This window comes from Podarcis tiliguerta (genome assembly GCF_965153285.1).
Source record: "Podarcis tiliguerta genome assembly, chromosome: 1".
NCBI lineage: Eukaryota > Metazoa > Chordata > Lepidosauria > Squamata > Lacertidae > Podarcis > Podarcis tiliguerta.
The window spans coordinates 84,913,250-84,934,818 of NC_139534.1; the positions used below are offsets into that span (position 1 = coordinate 84,913,250).

The 21,569-nt window shown below is 45.6% G+C and overlaps 1 protein-coding gene across 4 annotated transcripts in view; it reads left to right on the forward strand.

The window, feature by feature from the left end:
* MAPK8IP1 (mitogen-activated protein kinase 8 interacting protein 1) overlaps positions 1-20,770 on the forward strand; it is a 60,393-nt gene extending 39,623 nt beyond the window's left edge. For all 4 annotated transcript variants that reach the window (XM_083455691.1, XM_083455689.1, XM_083455688.1 and 1 more), the window contains 9 exons: positions 6,123-6,204; positions 8,210-9,085; positions 10,445-10,520; positions 11,644-11,816; positions 12,165-12,274; positions 14,660-14,779; positions 17,904-17,974; positions 18,618-18,716; positions 19,596-20,770. In XM_083455691.1, the coding sequence (XP_083311817.1) occupies positions 6,123-6,204; positions 8,210-9,085; positions 10,445-10,520; positions 11,644-11,816; positions 12,165-12,274; positions 14,660-14,779; positions 17,904-17,974; positions 18,618-18,716; positions 19,596-19,668 (1,680 nt within the window). In that variant the 3' untranslated portion in view covers positions 19,669-20,770. The remainder of the gene's footprint in view (positions 1-6,122; positions 6,205-8,209; positions 9,086-10,444; positions 10,521-11,643; positions 11,817-12,164; positions 12,275-14,659; positions 14,780-17,903; positions 17,975-18,617; positions 18,717-19,595) is intronic.
* Positions 20,771-21,569: the final 799 nt, after the last annotated feature.

Sequence of the window (21,569 nt, forward strand, 5' to 3'; positions counted from 1 at the left end):
ATTGGTTCTCATCCAGCCCTTGACGGCTGCCAGAATTTGGGCTTCACCTGACTCAGATGGTATAAACAAATAGAGCTGGGTGCCATCCACAAATGCCTGGATCTTCTCACCCAGCAGTTTCATATGTGTTTAAAAAGCGTGGGGGAACAAGGTAGGTGCTAGATGCTGAGCCAAAAATTACTCTGCAGATAGCAGAACCATCACAGTACAGTGCTCCCCACTCTCAGTTTGCAGGGCTGCTCCAGGAAGGTACCATGGTCTCTGGTATCTAAAGCTGCTGAGAGATCCAGGAGAACCAACAGGGATCCACCTCCCCGGTATAGGGGCTGATGAAGGGACTAATCTGACTGATCCCTTCATGATGGATGAAGGAGCTGATCTGGCTTGCTTTACCAAGACTAGGGTGAATGAGCTGGGTGGGCTTGTCTGGGTACTTGGTGCAGCACCAGACTGAGGTGAGTGTGTTGTTGTTTGTTGTCCACAAAAGCAGAATCTCCTTTTCCAGAAACCTTTTGATCTTGGGATGGGGTTCAAAGGTCTGCCCCTGGTGTTGGGCCAGAGAGACAGTATGTTTAAAGGAGACAAAAATACTATTCTTGCGGTTTGTGCATGCATACTATCCCCCATACTGATGTATTATATTTATTTTTTTTCAATAGAGGGGAGGTGGGATTTCCAGTCCAAGATGCTGAATCACTAGAGTAATGTTAATACAAGCTTACTGCCGCAGGAGAATGAGAGTGGTCTTGGGGAGCAAAAACAGCAGGGTGATGAGGGTTATGATGCTGCTCACTGAGAGTGTGTGAGAAAAGGGTTTTTTTTAGGCCAAGGCAGGCCAAAAACATAATGCAGTCCTCTAAGGTGAGTCCCCCACTCTCCTACTAGCTAAGAAATTCTTTCTGATTCCAACTCTTCCCTTGGAGAAGGAGTTTCAAGTTTGGGTGCAGGAAGAGGGTTGTGTGGGGAGGGCAGTCCTCACAGGTGTGAGTGTGATGAGCGATTTTGACTTGGCCGTGTTTCGCTTCTGCATGTGGGAGTGGATAGGTAGAAGAATTCACAGAAGGCTACGTATGGCAGGTACAAGCAGCCATAGGTGTTGGGGGAATAATGAAAATTAAATAGCTGTAGGGGTGTTTATGAACTAGGTGAGTAATATTCATAGAAGTTAAATATGGCCTGGAGTAAGCGGTGATCTCACTTGCTCCCCTCCCCATACACCTAGTGCCAGGAAGAGCCAACAGAAATGAGTAATTTCCCAGATAATAAAGGTGGCAATTTACGTCATGGGCTCTTCCTCAGCCAGGCTGCCCTGAGCAGGCTCTGTGGGTGCCTTGACTTGCTGTTTTAATGTACTTTTCCCTGAGAGGGAAAGCTGAATATGTCTCCAGTCTGACTTAAACTCTCCTTTTATCCTGTTGGTTTTGCCTGTTCAGGAGCAACAATAATGGCAAAATCTGGATGCTAAGATTGTCCGTTTCCAAAGGAACAGGCAGGAGTTTCCAGGGCACTTAGCTATGTCAGCAGCAGACCTCTCTCCAAGCTATTTCTGCTGCTCTGTCAGTCCAGCTATATATCTGATGGGGGGGGGGTGCAAAGGCTGGCACTGAGAGCTGGAGTCTGCAAGTAACCCTTTCAGGCCTGGAATTTCCTGAAAAGGCCTATAAGAGCTGTAACCCAGATCACAAGATCTTATTTTTATCTGGGCAGAGTCTCACTTTGCCAACTACCGGTTTCTTCTTCGCACATGGGTTGGAGGAATATGACATTAATTTCGGCAAGGAGACAGAGAAACAGCCATGGTCCAAACTGTGGCATTTCAAAGCTAGTTCCAGTGCAATTCTCTGCATTCATGAGACTTCCCCAGATCTGGCTTCCGGACATAGCATCATCAGTCAGCAATATGTATGTCTGATCTGTTCAGACAAAATACTTTCAGGCACACAAATGCATGGCAGTCGGTGCTGAAATAATCCTGTGGAGAGAAATCCTAGTTCCAATTTCATTTATTTATTTAGATCTATCCTTTAACCTTGTTTACACACTTTATGGGCCAATATTGCTGATATGCTTATCGTCCCAGCATCCAATAAAAAGGAATGTGTTCTTAACACATTTATATCTTTGCTGTCTTCTGTACTGTACCTGCACCTGTTTAGTACATTTTTAGAATTAACAATAATTTCCCCGATTCCATGGCACCAGTCAGATTGGTTCTGAGAGTGCTATAAGAAAGCATGTTTTATTTTATTATGTTATAGCATTTAGAAACTGCTTAATATTTTTAAAATCTCAAAGCAGTACGCAACTTAAAAACAACATCATTAAAACAAAAATACAGCATATTTGTTCTGTGAACCTCCCTAAGACCTCCAGGTATAGGGCAGTATATTAATAATAATAATAATAATAATAATAATAATAATAATAATAATAAAAATACCAGTGAAATTGTAGTATAAAATGAAGAATTAAGGCTAATGAAGACAGGGTCAAATAAGTTAGAGAAAACCTGGGAAAAGGTCCACCTTTGTCTGAAGCGAATGATGGTTGCTGCTTCACATACAGCAGAAAAAAGAAGCCCTAAGGCAACATCAGATGAAAGGTGTGTTCATGCAGAGGTTTCTTTCCTCAGTCGGCTAAAATTGCTCATTCTCATTACAGTCCCCTTTTCACATTCATAAGAATCATATGTTCACCTCCTACATTACAATTCTTGGATGCTGCGTTTGTCTCCTCCAAAGTCCCTTTCAAGTAATCTAATAAATCGGAAAGATCACAACAGATATATTTGTTTTCTAATGTATGTGCAAAGTTTTATCTCCAGCGTTCCCTGTGTGGTGTTTCATAGACTTTATCTCATGTCAGCTACCATTGATAATTGTACCATTAAATCCATATCTCCCTCCCTGCTAGAGACACTCAGTTGCTCGAAAGGAGTATGCATGCTGGGCAGTGTGTCAAAATGTCCTGGTGCAGTAAGGATCTTTTGACACTGCATCAGAAGCATCACTGTGTTGCAGTGCAGAGCAACTGGATTGTCAAAAGGGCATAAGGATAAGCGTCCAGCTTCCAGCTCATCCCTTTCCCTCAGACTTTACAGCACTGCTCTTGCGCTGAATGTGATTCCCTTCTTAGTAATTCCCTCTCATGAAACCAGATGCCGCGTCTTCTTCCAGCAACTCTTGGCCAATGTTCCTATCTCCAAACACACCCAACAAGCTGCAGCAGAAATTGCAGAGTCAGCAAGGCCAGTCTGAGTGAAGGACCTTGTACCACTAGTGTCAAGTATCATGGGTGGAGGAATAACTGTGTTACAAGCTCTTCAGGAACAGGGAGCCCTACCCCTCTCCAGATCATGAGAGCTTCGAGTCTTTTGTCTGTGGCACATCATGCAGAATGCCCTCAATCACCATATTGAGATGGTTGCATAATGCCTCCAAAGAACTCTGTTGATTCCTGTCACAAGTGTATGATCTCATAATCCCAGTCTCTCGTCATCTGAAGTGTGTGTGTGTGTGTGTGTGTGTGTGTGTGTGTTGGGGGAGAAGCTGCTTCCTTTTCTGCTAGCCCCTCCTCTGGACATGCATTGGCAGATATGGTTGCTGTTCAGGCAGCTTGAAGCCTGTGCAGTTGCCACCGGGAGCCACGCAGAGGCAGATGGGGACATGGGCTCCTTTGCCCCAGCACAAGAGCAGCTTTCAAAGCTACGTTGGCAGCTAGTGGCAGCCTCTCTCTTTCGTTGGCTGCAGAAAGGACAATCTCTTGGGACAGTACATCCCACTGCCCTCCCTTCTCTTCCTGCCTCTATGTACTGCTTCATGCAGGTCCCGGGGCATTCCTTTCATACTGCAATCCAGCAGCACGCCAGGGAACCAAAATGGCTAGGAAACAGTGCTTTTAAGTCTCCAAGGCCTAGGAAGTTTCTAGCTGCAGGTTTAATTTTATTTTACAGGGATATTGGGAGGAGCAAATGAAAGATTCCAAAGGGCTGCAGAGGGAAGTTAGGCTTGGGCAAATGCAGCTGAGGAGATAATTTAACATAGAAAAAATAATAATCTAATTTCAGCAAATTCAGCAAAATGGGAACTGGGAGCAGCAAATGAACAAGGGGACACATGAAATGGCTTTTAGAGAAATTTGGGGGTGTTGTTCTGGAGTCCATCAGAAGTTTGCTTTTACATTCATTGTTTTCGTTCAGAAAGTATGCGTGCCTTTTGTTAACCATCGGTGCAAGTATGTTTCCTTGCCCCTGCCTCTACCATTGTACATATGGTAGCTTTCTTACTTGAATCCATTTAGAAATGTTATATGCTGCCTTTCTACAAGCTTAGCGTTCAAGGTGCACCTTCCTTCTGCTTGGCCTGTGAGGACTGAGTGGCCCTGGGGGCCTGTTCAAGATACCCTTTTGCAGGAGACAGTGCTTTTTAACTTAGCAGCAGATGAAGAGCCTTCTCAGAAGCTGCTTCCTGTAACATTCTCCTCCACTTCTGCCCTGGGAAAGCAAGGACCTCCCTGGTAGAGAGATGGGCTACCAGGTAGAGAGATGGTACCAGGGCTGAAGCACGAGTGGGTGAGCCTAAGCAGCCTCTGGGAGTGGCTCCCTGAGAGACACAAAAGGGACTGAGGCAGCTAGAGATGGGTTAGGGGACACAGCACATGGCAGCGTCACTGGGCACAGGCTTTCCAGAATCCTTTAATTCATGATAGCCAAGGAATTATGATAGTCATATTCAAATATCTGAAGGGCTGTCACATGGATGATGGAGCAAAATTGTTTTCTACTTCCATCAGGGGAACTCAAACTGATGTATTCAGATTACAAGAAAGGCAATTTCAACTAAACATAAGGAGAAACTTTCTCACTGCCTCAACAGGTGGACTCTCCTTCATTGGAGATTTGTAAACAGAGGTTGGGGGGCCATCTGTCAGGGATTCTTTAGCTGTGATTCCTGCATTGCAGGGGGTTGGACTACATGGCCCTTGGCTCCTTTCCAACTCTTCAGTTATAGGATTTTATGCTTCATAGGCTGTGCACCTTTAAAAAGCATACACCCTTCTCATAAAAGTGTGCTTTAATGTCTGGTACTTCAGTGAATGCCTTGCTCCATGGCCTTATCCAATCAATAATATTATTTTTGATAGGGACTCTTTATGAAATACAATGGATACATGGTTACTGCCAACCTGTGTCTCTTCTCCCACCCAGAAACTGAATCTCCCTGGTAAAGTTTGGGGAGACAAATGCACACTGAGATGTCATTGTGTTGAATGTTTCCCCACCCCATCCTGATTAATTGGCTACCGGATTGATAGCGAACATGGTGCCTTCCAGATGTTGTTGGGACTCCCAAGTCTCATCATTCAACTAACTTGGCTAAGAGATAATAGGAGTCATCATCCAGCAACCTCTGCAGAGCACCACCTTGACTCACTCTGGGCTGCTGCTTTGGAGGGGATGGAGAAATGCCAGGAGCTACGCTGTAAAATGCAGCTCAGCCCATTGTGGCAGCAGTGTGTTAGAATGCCTGAAATTCTTTGACCAATGGGAACAATGGCTCATCCACATTTACGTTTGCCCTGCCACTTCCCCCTGGGAAAACCTGTGATTCAGCACTGAATTGGAACAAACAGCAGTCAGGTTTTCTGCAGAGTGCTGTTTGTTCTGATTTAGCACTAAAGAGAGAGTTTTCCAGGGCAAAGGCAAAACCACTTGGAAAGAGAGAGCATTCGTGTGATTCAGTCTCCCTGCAGCAGTGAAGCACAAGTGAATGGTACCCGGAAATGTGACATTTTGCTTCATTCTGACGAAGACTTGGGGGGTACTTTCTCCCCCCCCCCCAACCCCAGTCCTCATGCCTTGCTCCATCTCCTCTCCTTTTCCCCTTTTCTCTCAACTGCTTCATTGTGGACCTGGCCTACAGTGGTTCTGGCATCTGCGGCTGCAGCAGCAACAGATGGATTTAGCTGTTGAATCCCTATGAATGCACACAGACAATAGCTGGAGGGGGGAGGGGGAAGCAGCAGGGCCATAGGCTGGAGTTGGGGGGGGGTTGATGGGGCCCCCTTTGTGCCATGCGCCGTTTACCCTTGCAGCTACAAGGCCGCTTTGTTCTTTTGCTCAGGACACTCTGAATAACAACTCTCTGGGGAAAAAGCACAGTTGGCAGGAGCGAGTGTCCCGGTCGTCATCCCCTCTGAAAACTGGTGAGTTCATCTCTGTACAGCGACTGGTTCTCTTTCTATCTTTTTCCTCCCCCTTTTTGCATGATGGTACATTCTCTGGCGCTTGGACCTTCTCACTACATCCTTCTAATGTGTTTTCACTTTGGCCTGCATCTTGAAACGGATGCTATAGTTTTATTAATTGACTGGTGGCACACGAGCCATGGGGGGTTGGGTTTGACTTTTCCTGCCTGCTCTCCTTCAGAACAGGCTTATTCTAAAAATCCAAGACCAACTCACAACGTGGCTCTTGTTACATCAGCTCAAGACAATCTGTGGCAGAGGAGCTAGTGTGATAAGGTTGGGTGCAAGTGCTGGAATTGGGTTCAAAAAGCCCCGTCAGACAAGGCACTCAATAGATGGTCTGAGAAATTAACTCTCTCAGTCCAACTTTCCTTACAGGGTTGTGAAGTGAAAACAACATGAACAGCATTCTGGGGTCCTTGAAGTAAGGGGAGATATCAAATTAATAACAACACTTGGGGAGGAATCCAGTGTCCTGCTAAAACTAAGTTCTGTCAGCGAGAGCATTTCTGCTTACCCAGTGGAATGATCTGCCCCCTCATCCTCCTGTTCTGCTTGATGGACATACCAATCTCTCCTCTGCTTCTGCTGAATGCTGTTCTGAGGGTTCTCCCAACCCTCCTGAGCAGATTTGGGGGATGTGGAGAGGAGAGTTCTGTTGCACTAGCGGGACACGTTGTGCTGGCTTCTGCTTGCACAATAATTTAGTTGAATCCGGCCCTGAGGGCAAGTTTTAACTAATGAGCCCTGCGAGCAGAAACCTGGGCAAGGACTTCCACTAGTGCAACAGAACTTCCCTCCCTTTCCCACTCCCACAAAATTGGCTGTGTGGCAGTCAGGAGAAAACCTCTGGAACCAGAAGCATAGGAAGGTCAGGTGGTACTTGGTGCGGAAAGTTTCTTGTCACCCCCCCCCCTTTGTTTGTTTTTTTGTTTTTTGCCTGCAAAAATGGTTTTACGTTATTTCATATTTTCTTACAAAGGAATAATAAGTAGTAGTAGTAGTAATAATAATAATAATAATAATAAACTTTTATTTATATCCCGCCCTCCCCGGCCAAAGTCAGGCTCAGGGTGGCTAACATCAGATACATAACACTGGTATAAAATCAAACAATAATTAAATTACCTCCTAAAAACATGTCAAAATCAAATTAAAGTCTAATTAGATGGCTTTTCAGGGTTAGGGTTGGGAACAGTAAGTGCTCCACTGAATTGAAATTTCAGCCTTCACGACATAGGAAAATAGCCAAGTAAACAGCTATTTTCATGGAGGAGGGTCAAGATATTAACTGATATGCATGAAATTTCATATACAGTATAGCTATATAATCCCTAGTGTAGTAAGATAAGACCTTTGGAGCAGGCATTTTCAAAAAAAAAGTTTTTTATGAACCGCCCTAGTATGGCAGTAGTTGTTCCTTGATAATTTGTCACCCCCCTCCATGATGGAACCTGGGTGCCCCCCCCTTCCTACGCCCCTGTCTGAAAAAGGACATGGGAGGAAGAGAATACAGATCTTCCATCAGGCAAACAGAAAGGCTTGTGCTGACAGAGCAATCTGCCTAGTGTGCTACATTTAATTCCTTCCTCTCATAATATCCTTGTGGTCCCTGGAAACTAGTTCCTTTGCTATTTGTTCCAGTTTTGAACTTACTAATTCCAAAGATTGGCCATTTCAGTTAGAAGGTTTTACAACAACTTTGGGATGTGAATGGTAATACTTAGGACTTGGTATACCAACTCTGCTTACTATTGGCCCTGACTATTGTAATGTCCCACAGGTCCCACCAAGTGAAACAGCTCCTCTCAGCTCCTTAGATTCAGTCCCTTGGGTGACTGGACTTCACAATAGCTGCTTTTGCCACAATTCTGAATTAACTGTACCCAGATGTACCCAGACACTGTTGCCCTCGTTCCTTTGGCTGACATAAATTCTCTAACTCCACCTTAACCACCCTTAGGTGAGCAGACCCCTCCCCATGACCACGTTTGCCTGAGTGATGAGGTCACTCACCAAAACAGCACAACCTCCACCAAAGATCGGGGCACATCCACGGAGAGCCCGTGCCGGCGTACGGCTGCCACACAGATTGCTCCAGCCTGTGTTGCCTCGTCCCGGGCACCGGAGAAACAGCAGGTTGCCAACCGCCCCCCACCACAGAACCCCACCGTTGTAGTAGTGACACGGGGGCCAGAAGCTTATCGGGACCGCATTCGCTACCAGACAGATGTGAGGCTGGAGGCTACTGAGGAGATTTACCTCACACCAGTGCAAAAGAATTCTGACCCTCTGGAGTCTGAGAAGCCATTCATGTCACAGTCCAGTGACAACCGGATGTCCATCAGCTCTGACATAGACACTTCCAGCTACCCACAACTGGCAGGAAAACCGAACACCTCAATCAGCGAGGAGGATGAAGTGCTGGACTACCTGTCCTCACCTGACAAAATGAACGCACCAAGGACTGTGTATGGCAGCAGCAGCAATGGCGGCTACCGGCCCTGCCATAGCCGCCAGAGGGCATCCGTGAGCTCCGACACCAGTGCCCTCTCCTACGATTCAGTCAAATACACTCTTGTGGTAGACGAGGACGTGCAGCTGGAACTCGTAAGCCTGAAACAGTGTTACTCGGGTTACAGCGACGAGAGCGATTCAGCCACTGTCTACGACAACTGTGTCTCCTCACCCTATGAGTCAGCCATTGGGGAGGAGTATGAGGAGGACGCCCTGAAACGTGACTCTGTCTGTCTCTCTGAGGACTCCACCCCTGAGGCAGACATCCATTTCTCCAAGAAGTTCCTCAACGTCTTCATGAGCGGACGGTCTCGCTCCTCCAGTGAGTGCTGGGGAAAATTCCAGTATGAGCATTGGTATTGGAGTGGGGGTGGGGGTGGTGGAGGGACCTGAAATTTCACAGCATATCATAGCAGATTTCACTTGCTCAGGCATTAAAACCCAGTGCCGGGGCGGTGGGTACAAGGAAGTTGCTGGTCAATACAAGAGACAGTTCCATGAAAAACAATCTTATTAAGACCAAAGGTGACCTCAAAAGACCTTAGAGCAACTTGGATGTGTAGTTCAAGAAAATGTCAAATATGTTCAAGAGCAGCTTTTGCCAACTGGGTTTCCCTCCAGACACTTTAGACTATGACTTGGTTGTGACAGCTTGGGGTGATGGGAGCTGTAGTCCAAAACATCTGGAGGGAACTGGATTGGTGAAGGTTAGTTTACAGTCTCATGCTGGTGTCTGAATGGGTTGAGGAACAAAACCTCCCTAAACATAAGTGTATGGCCATGACATAATACTTTCTCAGAACTCAATAAATCAAGATTGTTTGGGGCAATTTATTGAAAGGAATATGACACGGGTATTGTTGCCACACATGTTTCTTTTGTCCCACTGTCACCTCTGGCAAGCAGGGTTTTAGAAACACTTCAACGCCCCAAAAAACCTGCTTACCAGAGATGACAGGGAGAGGAGTATACACACCTATGGGGAACAATCCATTCCTCATATCACTGCCAAAACTGAAGGAAAAGAAGTATGTTTCCAGTCCTTTTATCTGCTCCATAAGAAGCTACCAGCTCAGCCAATTGGTTGTTTTCATGTAGATGCCCATTAAGAGGCCAAAATATGCTAGACCTTTTTGACTGGCTTTTTCTCTAGTGGATTCCTGCAGGAAATCCTTGGGCTACTGTCACATGTTGTTGCCTCCATTTTATCTTACATTATATTGAATTGAGGTTTACATTATCCTGAGTTTTGGAACCCATAAATTTCTGTCACATTTGCAGGAAGTGTGGTGAGGCTGGCAGGGTAAAGCTTTGGCTAACTTTATTGAGAGCACAACATCATGTTGTTCTCCCAACTGGATATGCTGTGAAATAGTGGCTCCTATCAGAACTTACAACAATGAAACACACCCACCCAGAATGTTATCATTGGTCAGGTTATTCCTCTCTGTAACGCATTGTCCCATTGAGGGTGCCTACATGAGAGCAGCTACTCATGCATAGAATTCCCACTCCTCACAGAGAATCTTTGCCCACCAATTGAAATTAGGAAGCTGTGCAGTTAAGATGATTGTTGGGCACTTCTGAGTTGGCAAAACAGGTTCCAGAAAACAGTTGACTTCATTGCTTGAAGATGAGAGTTATTAGGTGGCTATAGTATTTCCCCCTGCTTCATTTCCAGGTGCTGAATCATTTGGTCTCTTCTCTTGTATTATCAATGGGGAGGAGCAAGAGCAGACACACCGAGCAGTCTTCAGGTGAGTGCAGATAAAACCTTTTGCCCCAGAATCCTCCCATCCACCCAAACAGTGGTGTTTTCCAACCTGTGACCACCTGAATTGCAGAGATGTCATCTAAGGCATAAGGTGTCTTCAGTGGCCTTGATCTATGGATCTCAGTTTGTGGTACAGATAGAAAAACATGCTTGGAACTGGGTTCTCACCCATGGAAGGTTTTCAGTTCAACATCCAGGGTTACCTATATTGGGCGTTGGTTGTGAGGATTTGTTAAGCTAGGGGAGAAATTGTTTTTCAGAGCTTATGTATGCAAATAACATATCCTGTTAGCTTGGTTTATAGGGTGCAAAAGAGTTGCCAAAAGCACACAAAACTCCATTCGTAATGTTAGGCTTTGAAAATTACTGGACCAATACCCAAAATCCATTATACCTGGCTGAGTCACCAAGAAGTCTTCCTCACAGTGGCCCTCACCATTGCAAAGCTGAATCCAGAGAATAAACACAGCTCCTCTAACATTCATTCCCTTGGTTCTATCAAAGGATTGTTTATTCCTTAGATTTATTGAGCCTTTCTCACCAATAGCTCCAACCAGGCATAAACCAAAAGAAAAGTTTGATGATTCTTGAAATATTCTAGGTAGGTAGTTTGTAACGACCCTTCCCTTAACTTGTGGTTCTTGGCATGGGCTATTTGTTCCAGAAACATGGCCTGTATGTGAAGCTTTCACATACATGAGGTAGCTGCTTAGCAACAAGATGGAGTTCTAGCCTTGTTCTGTACCCTAGGATTGTGTGGCTAGCCGGCTAACATTGCACATTCATCGTGGCGTCTTCAGTGGGGTAGCAGCTGAGGAACAGCATATGGCAGTTTGAAGTAGCTACTTTTGCAGGGGGAGGGAGTTAACTATGGAGAAGTAGCTCCTTCAGTCTTCCATGAGCAGCTCCTCTGAGGTGGCACCACTCATGTGAGAAGTTATTTGCTAAGCCAAGCCTAGAGAAATAACATCTGTGCCAACATGCAGGCACTTTGCGTCTGGTTTTGACCCCAATACATCATTTTTTGCGGGTCTCTTTCTTGAACCTTATGATGGGCTTGTATCTTCAGAGCTTTAGTTAGCTAAGTCACATGGTTTTCTCCTCAGGTTTGTGCCTCGTCATGAAGATGAACTGGAATTGGAGGTCGATGACCCTCTGCTGGTGGAGGTTCAGGCAGAAGACTATTGGTATGAGGCTTATAATATGAGGACAGGGGACCGGGGCATCTTCCCTGCTTACTACGCAATTGAGGTCACCAAGGATCCAGATCATATGACAGGTACTCAACCCATCAATGGCTCTGCTACTCACACATATCTGGCCGCTTGTACCCATTCCTGCTCTGTGCTTGTGCACTTCAGTCCTGGCTCGGAGCTGTCTTGTAAACCAGGACTTTTCCTGAGAAAATGCTGACATTTCAGACACTCTTCAAAGTGGAAGGGGAAAGGACAAAGCTGGTGTACAAATTATCTCTCATATGAAGGAGTGTAGATGTTCACGACTTGTGTCCCATCCCTGACAGCTATGTCAGTAGTTAGAGCAACCAGAAGTCTGTTCCCTCCCAACTTTATGTCATGTAGGATATCTATGTGAATCGGATTCTTCTCATTGGACTTCTGATTTTCAGATTCAAGCAAGAGTAGCGATTGGGTGGACCAGTACCGGGTGAAGTTTCTCGGCTCAGTCCAGGTTCCATATCATAAAGGCAATGATGTGCTGTGCGCAGCTATGCAGAAGGTACTGTCCCTGCCCATGGGAACCCTGTTCGGTGGGAAAAGCCATGGTTTTCCCACGGGACATTTTCTTTGGGAGGAGGGAAAATGTGATGTTATTTTGTTTAGAAAATGTATATTGTGTCTTTCAATGCAACTATTGAAAATACAACTATTCTCAAAGCAGAGAAGATCAAACCAACATACGATTAAAATGCCAAGAAAACTATCGGAAGGTGGTGTGTGGGTGTGTTAAGTTACCAAATTGGCACATTAACCATAAAAAGCTTCTTGGGTAAATAAATTTGCTTTTAGTGCCTACTTAAAAAGGCAAAGTCCTGAATCTGGAAGATCTCTGTAGGCAATTGGTTCTGCAGTCTGTGGGCCTCCAGCCAGAAAGCACTTTTGTGGTGGCTACCAATTCAATAGAAAATAGAACCACCAGGAGATTAGCTGCATTGTATCTTTAGGGAGGACAATATACATATCCAGATGGTCCCCATAGATATTCCAGGCCCAGGCTGTGAGTGACATTAGGATGTCCATACCAGCATCTTTGCCTGGAACCAGCTGGCAGCCGTTGGAGCTCACATAGGATTGGTATTATCTGCTCCCCATGGCTGTTGGTAGAAATCAGTCTGGTGTTTGCATTCTAGACCAGTTGCAGCTTCTGAATAACCTTCAGGAGCAGCCACGTGAAGAGTATGTTGCAGCTGTCTAGGTGGGAGGGTATCATGGCATGGCACCACAGTGACGAGATCTCTGTCTTCTAGGAAGGGGTGCAGTTGGCAGATTGGTGGCAGCTGATAAAACATACACTTAGCCACTGCTTTGGACATAGAGTCCAGGAGGAGGCCTAAATTAAAGAGGCACACACTCCACTTTGCAAACCACTTTGTAACCTCATTCTGAATAGGCTTTATGTCTTTCTGGGGTAACTTCATTCTGAATAGGCTTTTTGTCACTCTGCTGGCATTTACGCTGCCCACTACATGCAAGTCCATCCTGAATGGATAAAGCTTCCATTGGTTCACCCTCATCCTGTACATTAGCAACATCTGAAAGTTATGTGTGCTTTCTGGAACCTTTCATCAAGATTCCTTGATAATGCCATACTAGTTCAGATGGAAGTGGAGGAACGAGAGCTAAAACATAGAAGGAATTATGCAGTGGGCAAGTTTGAAAACACACTCCTCATCATTTGTTGCTGTTGTTCTCTTCCTCCCTAAGGAGCCCAGAGCAGCTTGCAACAATAAAACCACATCTTAAAACAACAGAATCAGTGTAAAATAATGTATCAATTAAAAAAGTTGAAATACTGAACACCATACCTAATGCAGCAGAGAAGATTAATGAGTCATCCATACCCTCTTCGCCCTTCACCAAAGGCATGAATAAGCCGGTGTGCTTCTAGCTGTTGGAGAAAGGATGTCAGTGTTGGGGACAAGTGCAATAACTTGATTGAGTGGGAATTCCAGAACTGAGGTGCAGCCACAGAGAAGGTCCTGCTCATTTCATAGCCAGTCAAGCCATGCTCCTTGGCAGAACCATGAGCAGGGCCTCCTCCACAACACTTAAAGCACTATCCAGGTGGTATTGGCGAGCGCACCCCTGCACTCCACCAAAAGCTATCATGGGTTATAAATATTAACACACTTAGTATAGTATGGTGTAGTGGTTAAGAGTGGTAGACTCATAATCTGGTGAACCAGGTTCGTGTCTCCGCTCTTCCACATGCAGCTGCTGGGTGACCTTGGGCTACTCACACTTCTCTGAAGTCTCTCAGCTCCACTCACCTCACAGAGTGTTTGTTGTGGGGGAGGAAGGGAAAGGAGAATGTTAGCCGCTTGAGACACCTTCGGGTAGTGATAAAGCGGGATATCAAATCCAAACTCCTCCTATTCTTCTTCTTGTTGTTGTTTCCCAGCTAAGCTTCAAAAAAAGCAGTTCTCTTGGTATTTGATGTGGGAAAGATACCTGTGGAGGTTGCTTATTGACCAATGCCAGTGATGTCACCGATGCCCCTCCTTATTCGCCGTCCATATAGCAGTTCTGCAACTGATGTTAATACTTTGCAATTTTTAAATAATGTGAAGAATGAATTTAACATATATTAATGTGGAGTGTGGGTGTGTATATATATGTATATGTATGCCTATATATACAGCAATCTTGGGACATGTCTATCTTCAACCCTTGTCTCCTCCCACTCCCAAAACAGATCACCCATCTTCTGGTTTCAGGTACTTTGAAGTCAACGTTTCTTGAAACTGCCAACCTGGGAGGAGGAATGGGGGCCCTAGTTTTATATTAAATGGGGGGGGCGGTATTTTCCGTGAGAAGAGCAGCATCACCAGAAACTCCAGATAGTTTGTGTGACAGCTGGTGCAAATTTTCTGTTTTGGCACAGATTGCCACTACTCGCCGCCTCACCGTGCACTTTAACCCGCCCTCCAGCTGCGTCCTGGAGATCAGCATGAGAGGAGTCAAGATTGCTGTGAAAGGCGATGACTCTAAGGATCCCAGCAAGGTAGGCTTGACCACATGTGTAGCTCTGCTGCCAGCACTGTTCCTGGGTTCTGTGCTCTCTGTGCCTCATTATTATTACATCTTCCAGCAGCTCAGTGCTACCCCTTGGCCAATAAACAAAAGAGAGCATACAAACAAGAGCGATTTGCATATATCCTGGCTGGCGGTTCCTCCTGTCTTTTCCTGAAGGAGTCTATTGGGGATTGGATAACAGGGCAGAGTCACATTCGTGCCCTGAAGTCCAGATGCAAAAGTACATGCTCCCAGGCTGTAGGTATATTAATGCACTGGAAGGTCTGTTTGCTAAGCTGCTCCGATAATCTACGAAGCATTGCTAAACCCGTCTGCTACTATTTTAACCAGTGTCCTGTGGATCTGTGCAGTAAAGCCTCTCTGCATAAGTAGCTCACATGGAGCTTTCAAGAGGAAGGAGCAAAGCCATTCAGAAAGTGCATTCTGTTCACAATGGAAATGCCCTCCTAGAGTCAATCAAGGGCAGTGGACCTGAAAGCAGAAAGACTGAGAGAAATATATATGATAGCGTGTTAATTAATTATCTGAGCTTGGGCTGTGTTTAATCAACACAGCTGGCTTCAGTTTATTTTGCTTGAACAAAACATTTGTTTGAATGTATTACTATTTTTCAAATGTGTGTAACCAACTGTCCCATTATTTTGTGCACTAACGCTAAAGTAGAATCCATTCAATTCTACCTCATGAAATGGTTGTAACAGAATCAAGACCTTTCCTTTATTGAAGGTTAAATGACACACAATGTAAAGGCTGGGACGTTTTGTAGCTGGTACAAGAATATTGCTTGACTCTGATACTGCTGCAGCCTTCCTATAATCCTGAACCTGAAATCCCCGCTTTCGTATTCCTGCATAAGACCCTTTAGGAGAGAGTAAGAAGCTTATGATCTGGAACTAGTGATGCCAACAGGGTTTTCTGGACCCAGGACACTTGTATGTGGATTAGACCCTCTGCCCCACTCACAAAAGAGGATACAGATTTGCATATGCTTTGTGTCATACGGAAATTTTATATAATCTTTTGTGAGTGGGATGAAGAGCCCAAAAATAGATAAGGAGCTGCACATCAGTAATAATATGTCTGAGAGGCAGAATGTCAGCGGGGGAAGCTTGGTCTGTATTTATGTTTCCATACTAGAAAAGGTTTAACCTGTTAAATATCTGCATGCCACACAGCTGTTAAAGGCACAAGGGCATTGCTGTCCTCCAGTACCAACCCTAAACCATGCAATAAACTCCTGTTCCCTGAGTTGTTAACCTGTTACGTTACGCTTCATCAATTGATCTTAGGTTGGCATTACTATATTCATTTCAAGACTAGACACTATTTCAGATGGTAGGGGAGGGTTTGTACCAAAAGTGGCATAAGAAATACAGCGACAGAGGTTTAAATGCTCATGGCTGGATGAATTCAAGATTGAATGCAGTGTATTCTAGCAGCATTTGCTGTGGTTAGTTATTGTTTTCATTCCTTAACAACTAGAACAGTGTTATTAGCACAGGACAGACAGACACCCTTTTCTTTTTCTTGACCAACAGTAAGTAACTGTTGATTATCCTACTGGGAATAACAAGCTGCTTCCAATAATTCTCCTATTTCCCCCACCCTTTGGTTGAAAAAGCAATTAATCCACTTGACAGTCTACTTAGCAACACCCTCAACTGCATTTCCCTAAGAAGAAACCAACGCACCAAGAGGCTATTCACCCCCTCCCTGGCAGTCCTGAATATAGCAAGCTAGGGCTGCTTTGCAGGGTTGATGCAACCCAATAGCTCTCTCAGTTGCAGTACCCCCGTGTGATGTGTATTTTGCATTAGCAGGATTTTTTTTTATAAAAAAAATCACATAATATTCGAAAAAGCTATTTTCTTGCATGAAATTAATTCTGGGTTAGAAAGAGCAGGAATTACTTACTGCCTAGTTGCTAATTTTGCTTTTGGGTAGACAGGCTACTGCCCAATTACAGCTACGCTAAAGTCCTGGATTTTTCGGTTATTGTTTCTGGTCAACAGTCCCATTTCTACCAGGGAAAGCCAAAGGAAGAGAAAAGCTTTTAAAAGAACCTGGAAGATCCTTCAGAATGAATCAGGCAGTTCTTTCTCCATCTAGAAAAAAGTCACACATAGAGCAAGGAAGACAGTAAAATGGCTTCAAACTGGACCTGGCTGATGTTTTTCTCAAGTGTTTGGAGAAGGGACTTCCTTGGTCATTTTGGAGCTGTTTTTGGGTCTCCTCTGATGTGTGTGTAACATAGCACCTGTCAATCACAGCTGCGACTTCACTCATTGGCTAAAATTGCTAAAAGATGGGAATAGGCTCATATCACACAAAACAGTCTATGCATGTTTTCCTTCCTAACTTTCGTTCTACAAGGGCTAAGGATCTAAGTAATTTAAAATGGACAAATCAGGAGTCTGGGAGCCCTACTTCCTCTGAGGCCAGTACAGCAAGACTCCCGTGACTTGATTTTCCTTCTCATCAGCCGTGACTGGAATTTCCCCTGTACAGTGGTGCCTCGCAAGACGAAAAGAATCCGTTCCACGAGTCTCTTTGTCTAGCAGTTTTTTCGTCTTGCGAAGCAACCCTATTAGCGGATTAGCGCTATTAGCGGTTTAGTGGCTATTAGCGGCTATTAAAGGCTTAAGGGATTAGCAGATTAGCTGCTAAAAGGCTATTAGCAGCTTAGGGCCTTAGAAAAAGAGGGTGGGGAGCGAAAAAAAATCGCGAGAATCGCAAGACATTCTCGTCTTGTGAAGCAAGCCCATAGAGAAATTCGTCCTGCGAAGCGCATTGAAAAACGGAAAACCCTTTTGTCTAGCGGGTTTTCTATCTTGCGAGGCATTCGTCTTGCGGGGCACCACTGTACTTCCTACTATACAAGCTTTTGCGGTGCACAGATAAACTGTTTAGAGTTTTACAATGGAATATCCTTTCCCCAAAACACAGCATGAGGTCCTTTTAATTTGTGACTTGGATCTCCCAAGGGTAAGGGATTTGAACACATTTTACTTTCGCTTTCCTTCAATAAATGGCTCTGGTTCCTCAACTGTCCTCTTACCTAAGCCTAACATCTTGCTCTCTCCATCCTGCAGGGGAATAAATGTAGCCACTTTTTCCAGTTGAAGAACATTTCATTCTGTGGATACCACCCAAAGAACAACAAGTAAGTCCCTGCGGATGGTCAAAATGAGTTCATGGCAAAGGAGACACACAGCTCTTCCTCCTTGCACTATCCTGCAGTGTATCCTAGGCAATTTGGGGCTTTGAAGTGTAACTTGTTGCAGAGGAAGTTCCTGTGTGGCAATCTTCTTAATCCCTGCTAAACGATATGCTTGATAAAGGTGGGATGGGCATGAAGTTTCATATAACAGCATTGTGATCTTGTTAATCAGACTGTATCACCTACACTTTTCCTCCACTTGGTACCAACATAGATAGACAGAAGCCAGAAGACCGCTGTGAATTTGGTGGGACATGTGCCCATCATTTTTGGGTGGTGGGGGGTTGGCTTCTCAATCAAGCTTTATTTTTAGAGATCCAGGTGAGCTCTGTTGTCTTGGCTGCCGTTTACCAGCTTTGTCTGGTACGCAAATTGCACAGGAAGAAAAGTATTCGTCCCACTTCCTGCTTTTGCCCACACATGCAAAGCAAAACCAACGGCTTTCTCTTCAGGGAGGTATATTTTGTACCTGCAGGAAGAATGGAACCAATGGGTCTTGTTTCTTTGTTAGAGAATTCATTCCTAGCCTAGGATACCAGAAACCCAACCTTTAGCCCAAGCTCATGTATTGTGTTTTCTCTTTCAGGTATTTTGGGTTCATCACCAAGCACCCAGCTGACCACAGATTTGCGTGCCATGTCTTTGTTGCAGAGGAGTCCACCAAACCACTTGCAGAGTCTGTAGGGTGAGTTTCAGGCTACATCCTGAAAATTCCTGCTATTTACAAAGATCCCAGTCTACCTGGATCTAAGAGAGGGGTGTGTCAGTTGTAGATGGGTACAGGAGATGTCAGCAGAAGCATTAGTGGCCAGGGGTCAGCCATTTTTCACCCAGCTCCCAACCCCCCTAGACAGTTCAGAAGGATACCATGGTCAACGGTATCAAAAGTTGCTGAGAGATCCAGCAGAACCAGGAAACAGCTTTGACCCCTGTCTCTAGCCCACCAGAGGTCATCAACCAGTGCAACCAAGGTGGTTTCAGTCTCATGATGGGGCCTGAATCCCAACTGAAAGGGATCCAAATGGTACGCGTCCTCCAGATGTGCCTGGAATTGTTCAATGACCACCCGCTCAATCACCTTGCCCAGGAATGAGACTGGGTGATAATTGGCCATAATGGCCGGGTCCATAGATGTGTTTAAAGGAGTGGTTTAATAACAGCTTCTTTAAGGGGGTCCAGGAAGGCTCTCTCACTGAGAGAAGCATTCACCACCCCACTGAGCCCATTGCCCAGGCCTACCCGGCTCACTTTGATGGGCCAGGATCAAGGAGGCAGGTGGTAGGTTTCACTCGTCTAAACAGCCTGTCCACATCATCAGAGGTAGCAGATTGGAACTGATCCCATACAACCTGACTAGGCAGAGCTTTGGCACTCTCCCGTCCCAGCCCTGCTCCCATGATGGAATCTACCTCTTTCCAAATACTGTTTTCTGCAGATGCAGTAGAGGCGGCAAATAAGGTCCTCTTGGTAGGCTCAGTGTTGAGCTCTAACTTGTTGCTTTGCCTGTTCTGTGGAAGAATCCCAGCTCCCAATTGACGTTCCATTTCATGTTTTCTTTTTGCAGGAGAGCCTTCCATCAGTTCTACAAGGAATGTGTGGAATATACGTGCCCCACAGAGGACATCTACCTAGAGTAGGGGCCGGGGCAGCCCCCGCCCTCCTGTACAGACAAGGGCCATTCCCCCCATTGTGCATGGACAAGCTGCTTTGAGATGGAAGGAGGAGTGGGCGTGGGAACAGTGTTCCTCAGTGCGCAGAGCCCCACCTCTTTCAGTGCACCTCCTCTTTCCTTGGGCTGGGGGTTTGGGATGGGTGGGGTGGGTGGACCAAAAAAAAGGGTTTATTATCAGAAGAAGAAATACGCTTTTCCGTTCGTTTGTTTATCTGAAATAAAGCACCACCAGCGGAAGCAGGTGTTGCTGCCGCTGGTACAGGAGGAGAGTGGGCATGGGCACTGGGAGTGCCCACTTGAATGGGCTGCCTTGGTGCTACTGCGAGAGAGAGGGCTCCACGAGTTCTGCTCTAGTTCTAGCTGCCGTGTTCAGCCCTTCACATTGGGAGTTTAGTAAGATGGGGATGCTGCTCTTGCGCTGCAGAAGAAGGAATAGCTAATAAGCTTGGGGGTGGTTGCAAGTAGTGAGCCCAGTCCCTGGCTGGGAATGGCGGGGTTGGGGAATAGTGGAGTAGGAGACAGAGAATGGGGGTGGTGGCCATTTGCCCCGCCAGTTCCCCAGACATAGCATCCAAGTCTCTTATCCTGTGCCTGCAAAAAATCCGGGAACCACTGGAGGAACACTGGTGCCTGTCCTAGCCCCTCCCAGTTTGAAGGCATGTAGGCAGTCAGGGAGGGCCCATGCCCTGGGAATCTGCTGATGGAAAGAGCTCCTCCACCCCGGCCCTTGCTCTAAATCTCCCTTCCCTCCATACCCGCTCTCCAGCTGCAGGTTCTGCATTCACGGAGGGAATCTGGACCCTGCACAGAACACGAGAGCCAGGGTTCATCTGATTCATCTGCATCAAGGGGCTTGAGAGGAGCTCCAGCCATAAGCACAAAATTGATTCAGGAAGGGCTCGGTCCCACAGAGAAGAAGCAAAGCTGGGAGAATAGCATGAGTGACTAGGGGCTAATAAGAGCTGCAGAAAGGTGTGCCTTTGCCCTTCTCCCCCCTCCCCCCCAAAAGCAGGGGGCTCTGTGCTTCTGCTCCAATGACAACAATGATTAAACGTTGATGTTTCAAAGAGCCTGCGTTGCTGTTGTTTTGTTGCTCGAGGAGACTCAGGCCTCTAAGCAAACTGCTGTTTTCCTGGGAATTGCAAGAGCCAAATTTGACATTCTGCTAGCCTTCCTTGGCGAGCCACACCAGCTGCAGCATAGCAACATTCCAGGTTCTGCAACCCCCATTTTGAAACCAAATTACAGTACATCAGATTTCCAGGGAAATGTCACATGTGTTTTCAAAAGTACAGGTATAAACCTTGCATAGGCTTATAAAAGTGTGGAAAGGTCCCACTGAATCCAATAGTGTTGAATGACTATGTTGGGTATTATGAAACAACTGTCTCTTGTAGATCTCGTTCTTCTCGGAATAGCTTGGCTTTCAGGCAGGGTGGGGAGCATGGCACTCCTCCATTGTCTCCCAAGACAGATGGAGGCCAACTCCCTCCCATTTCCATTGAGGTCCTGTCTCCATATATTTGTGAACCTTGGTGTTGTGCGTGTGTCTTTTTTTTGCTTTCAGATACAGTGGGGAGGGGGCTTAATTTGTTAGTTATTGACAATCATTGAGAAGTCTTGCTAGAGTTTACCCAGCTGTTGGCCCCCTGCAACCACCAGAAATGTGTCACATTCCCCTATTCTGGTTAAAGGCTTTGAGATGTCAGAATTCCAGGACCTCAATGGATTCTGCCACAAAATATTCAAATCTATTAGCCTCTTCTATAGCTAAATATAGATTGTATGTTGGCAGCTCTGGTGTTGCCAGTTAAGGAAAGGAGTGAATTATTAAGCGGCATTCAAAGGGTTTTGGGTCTGCATTTC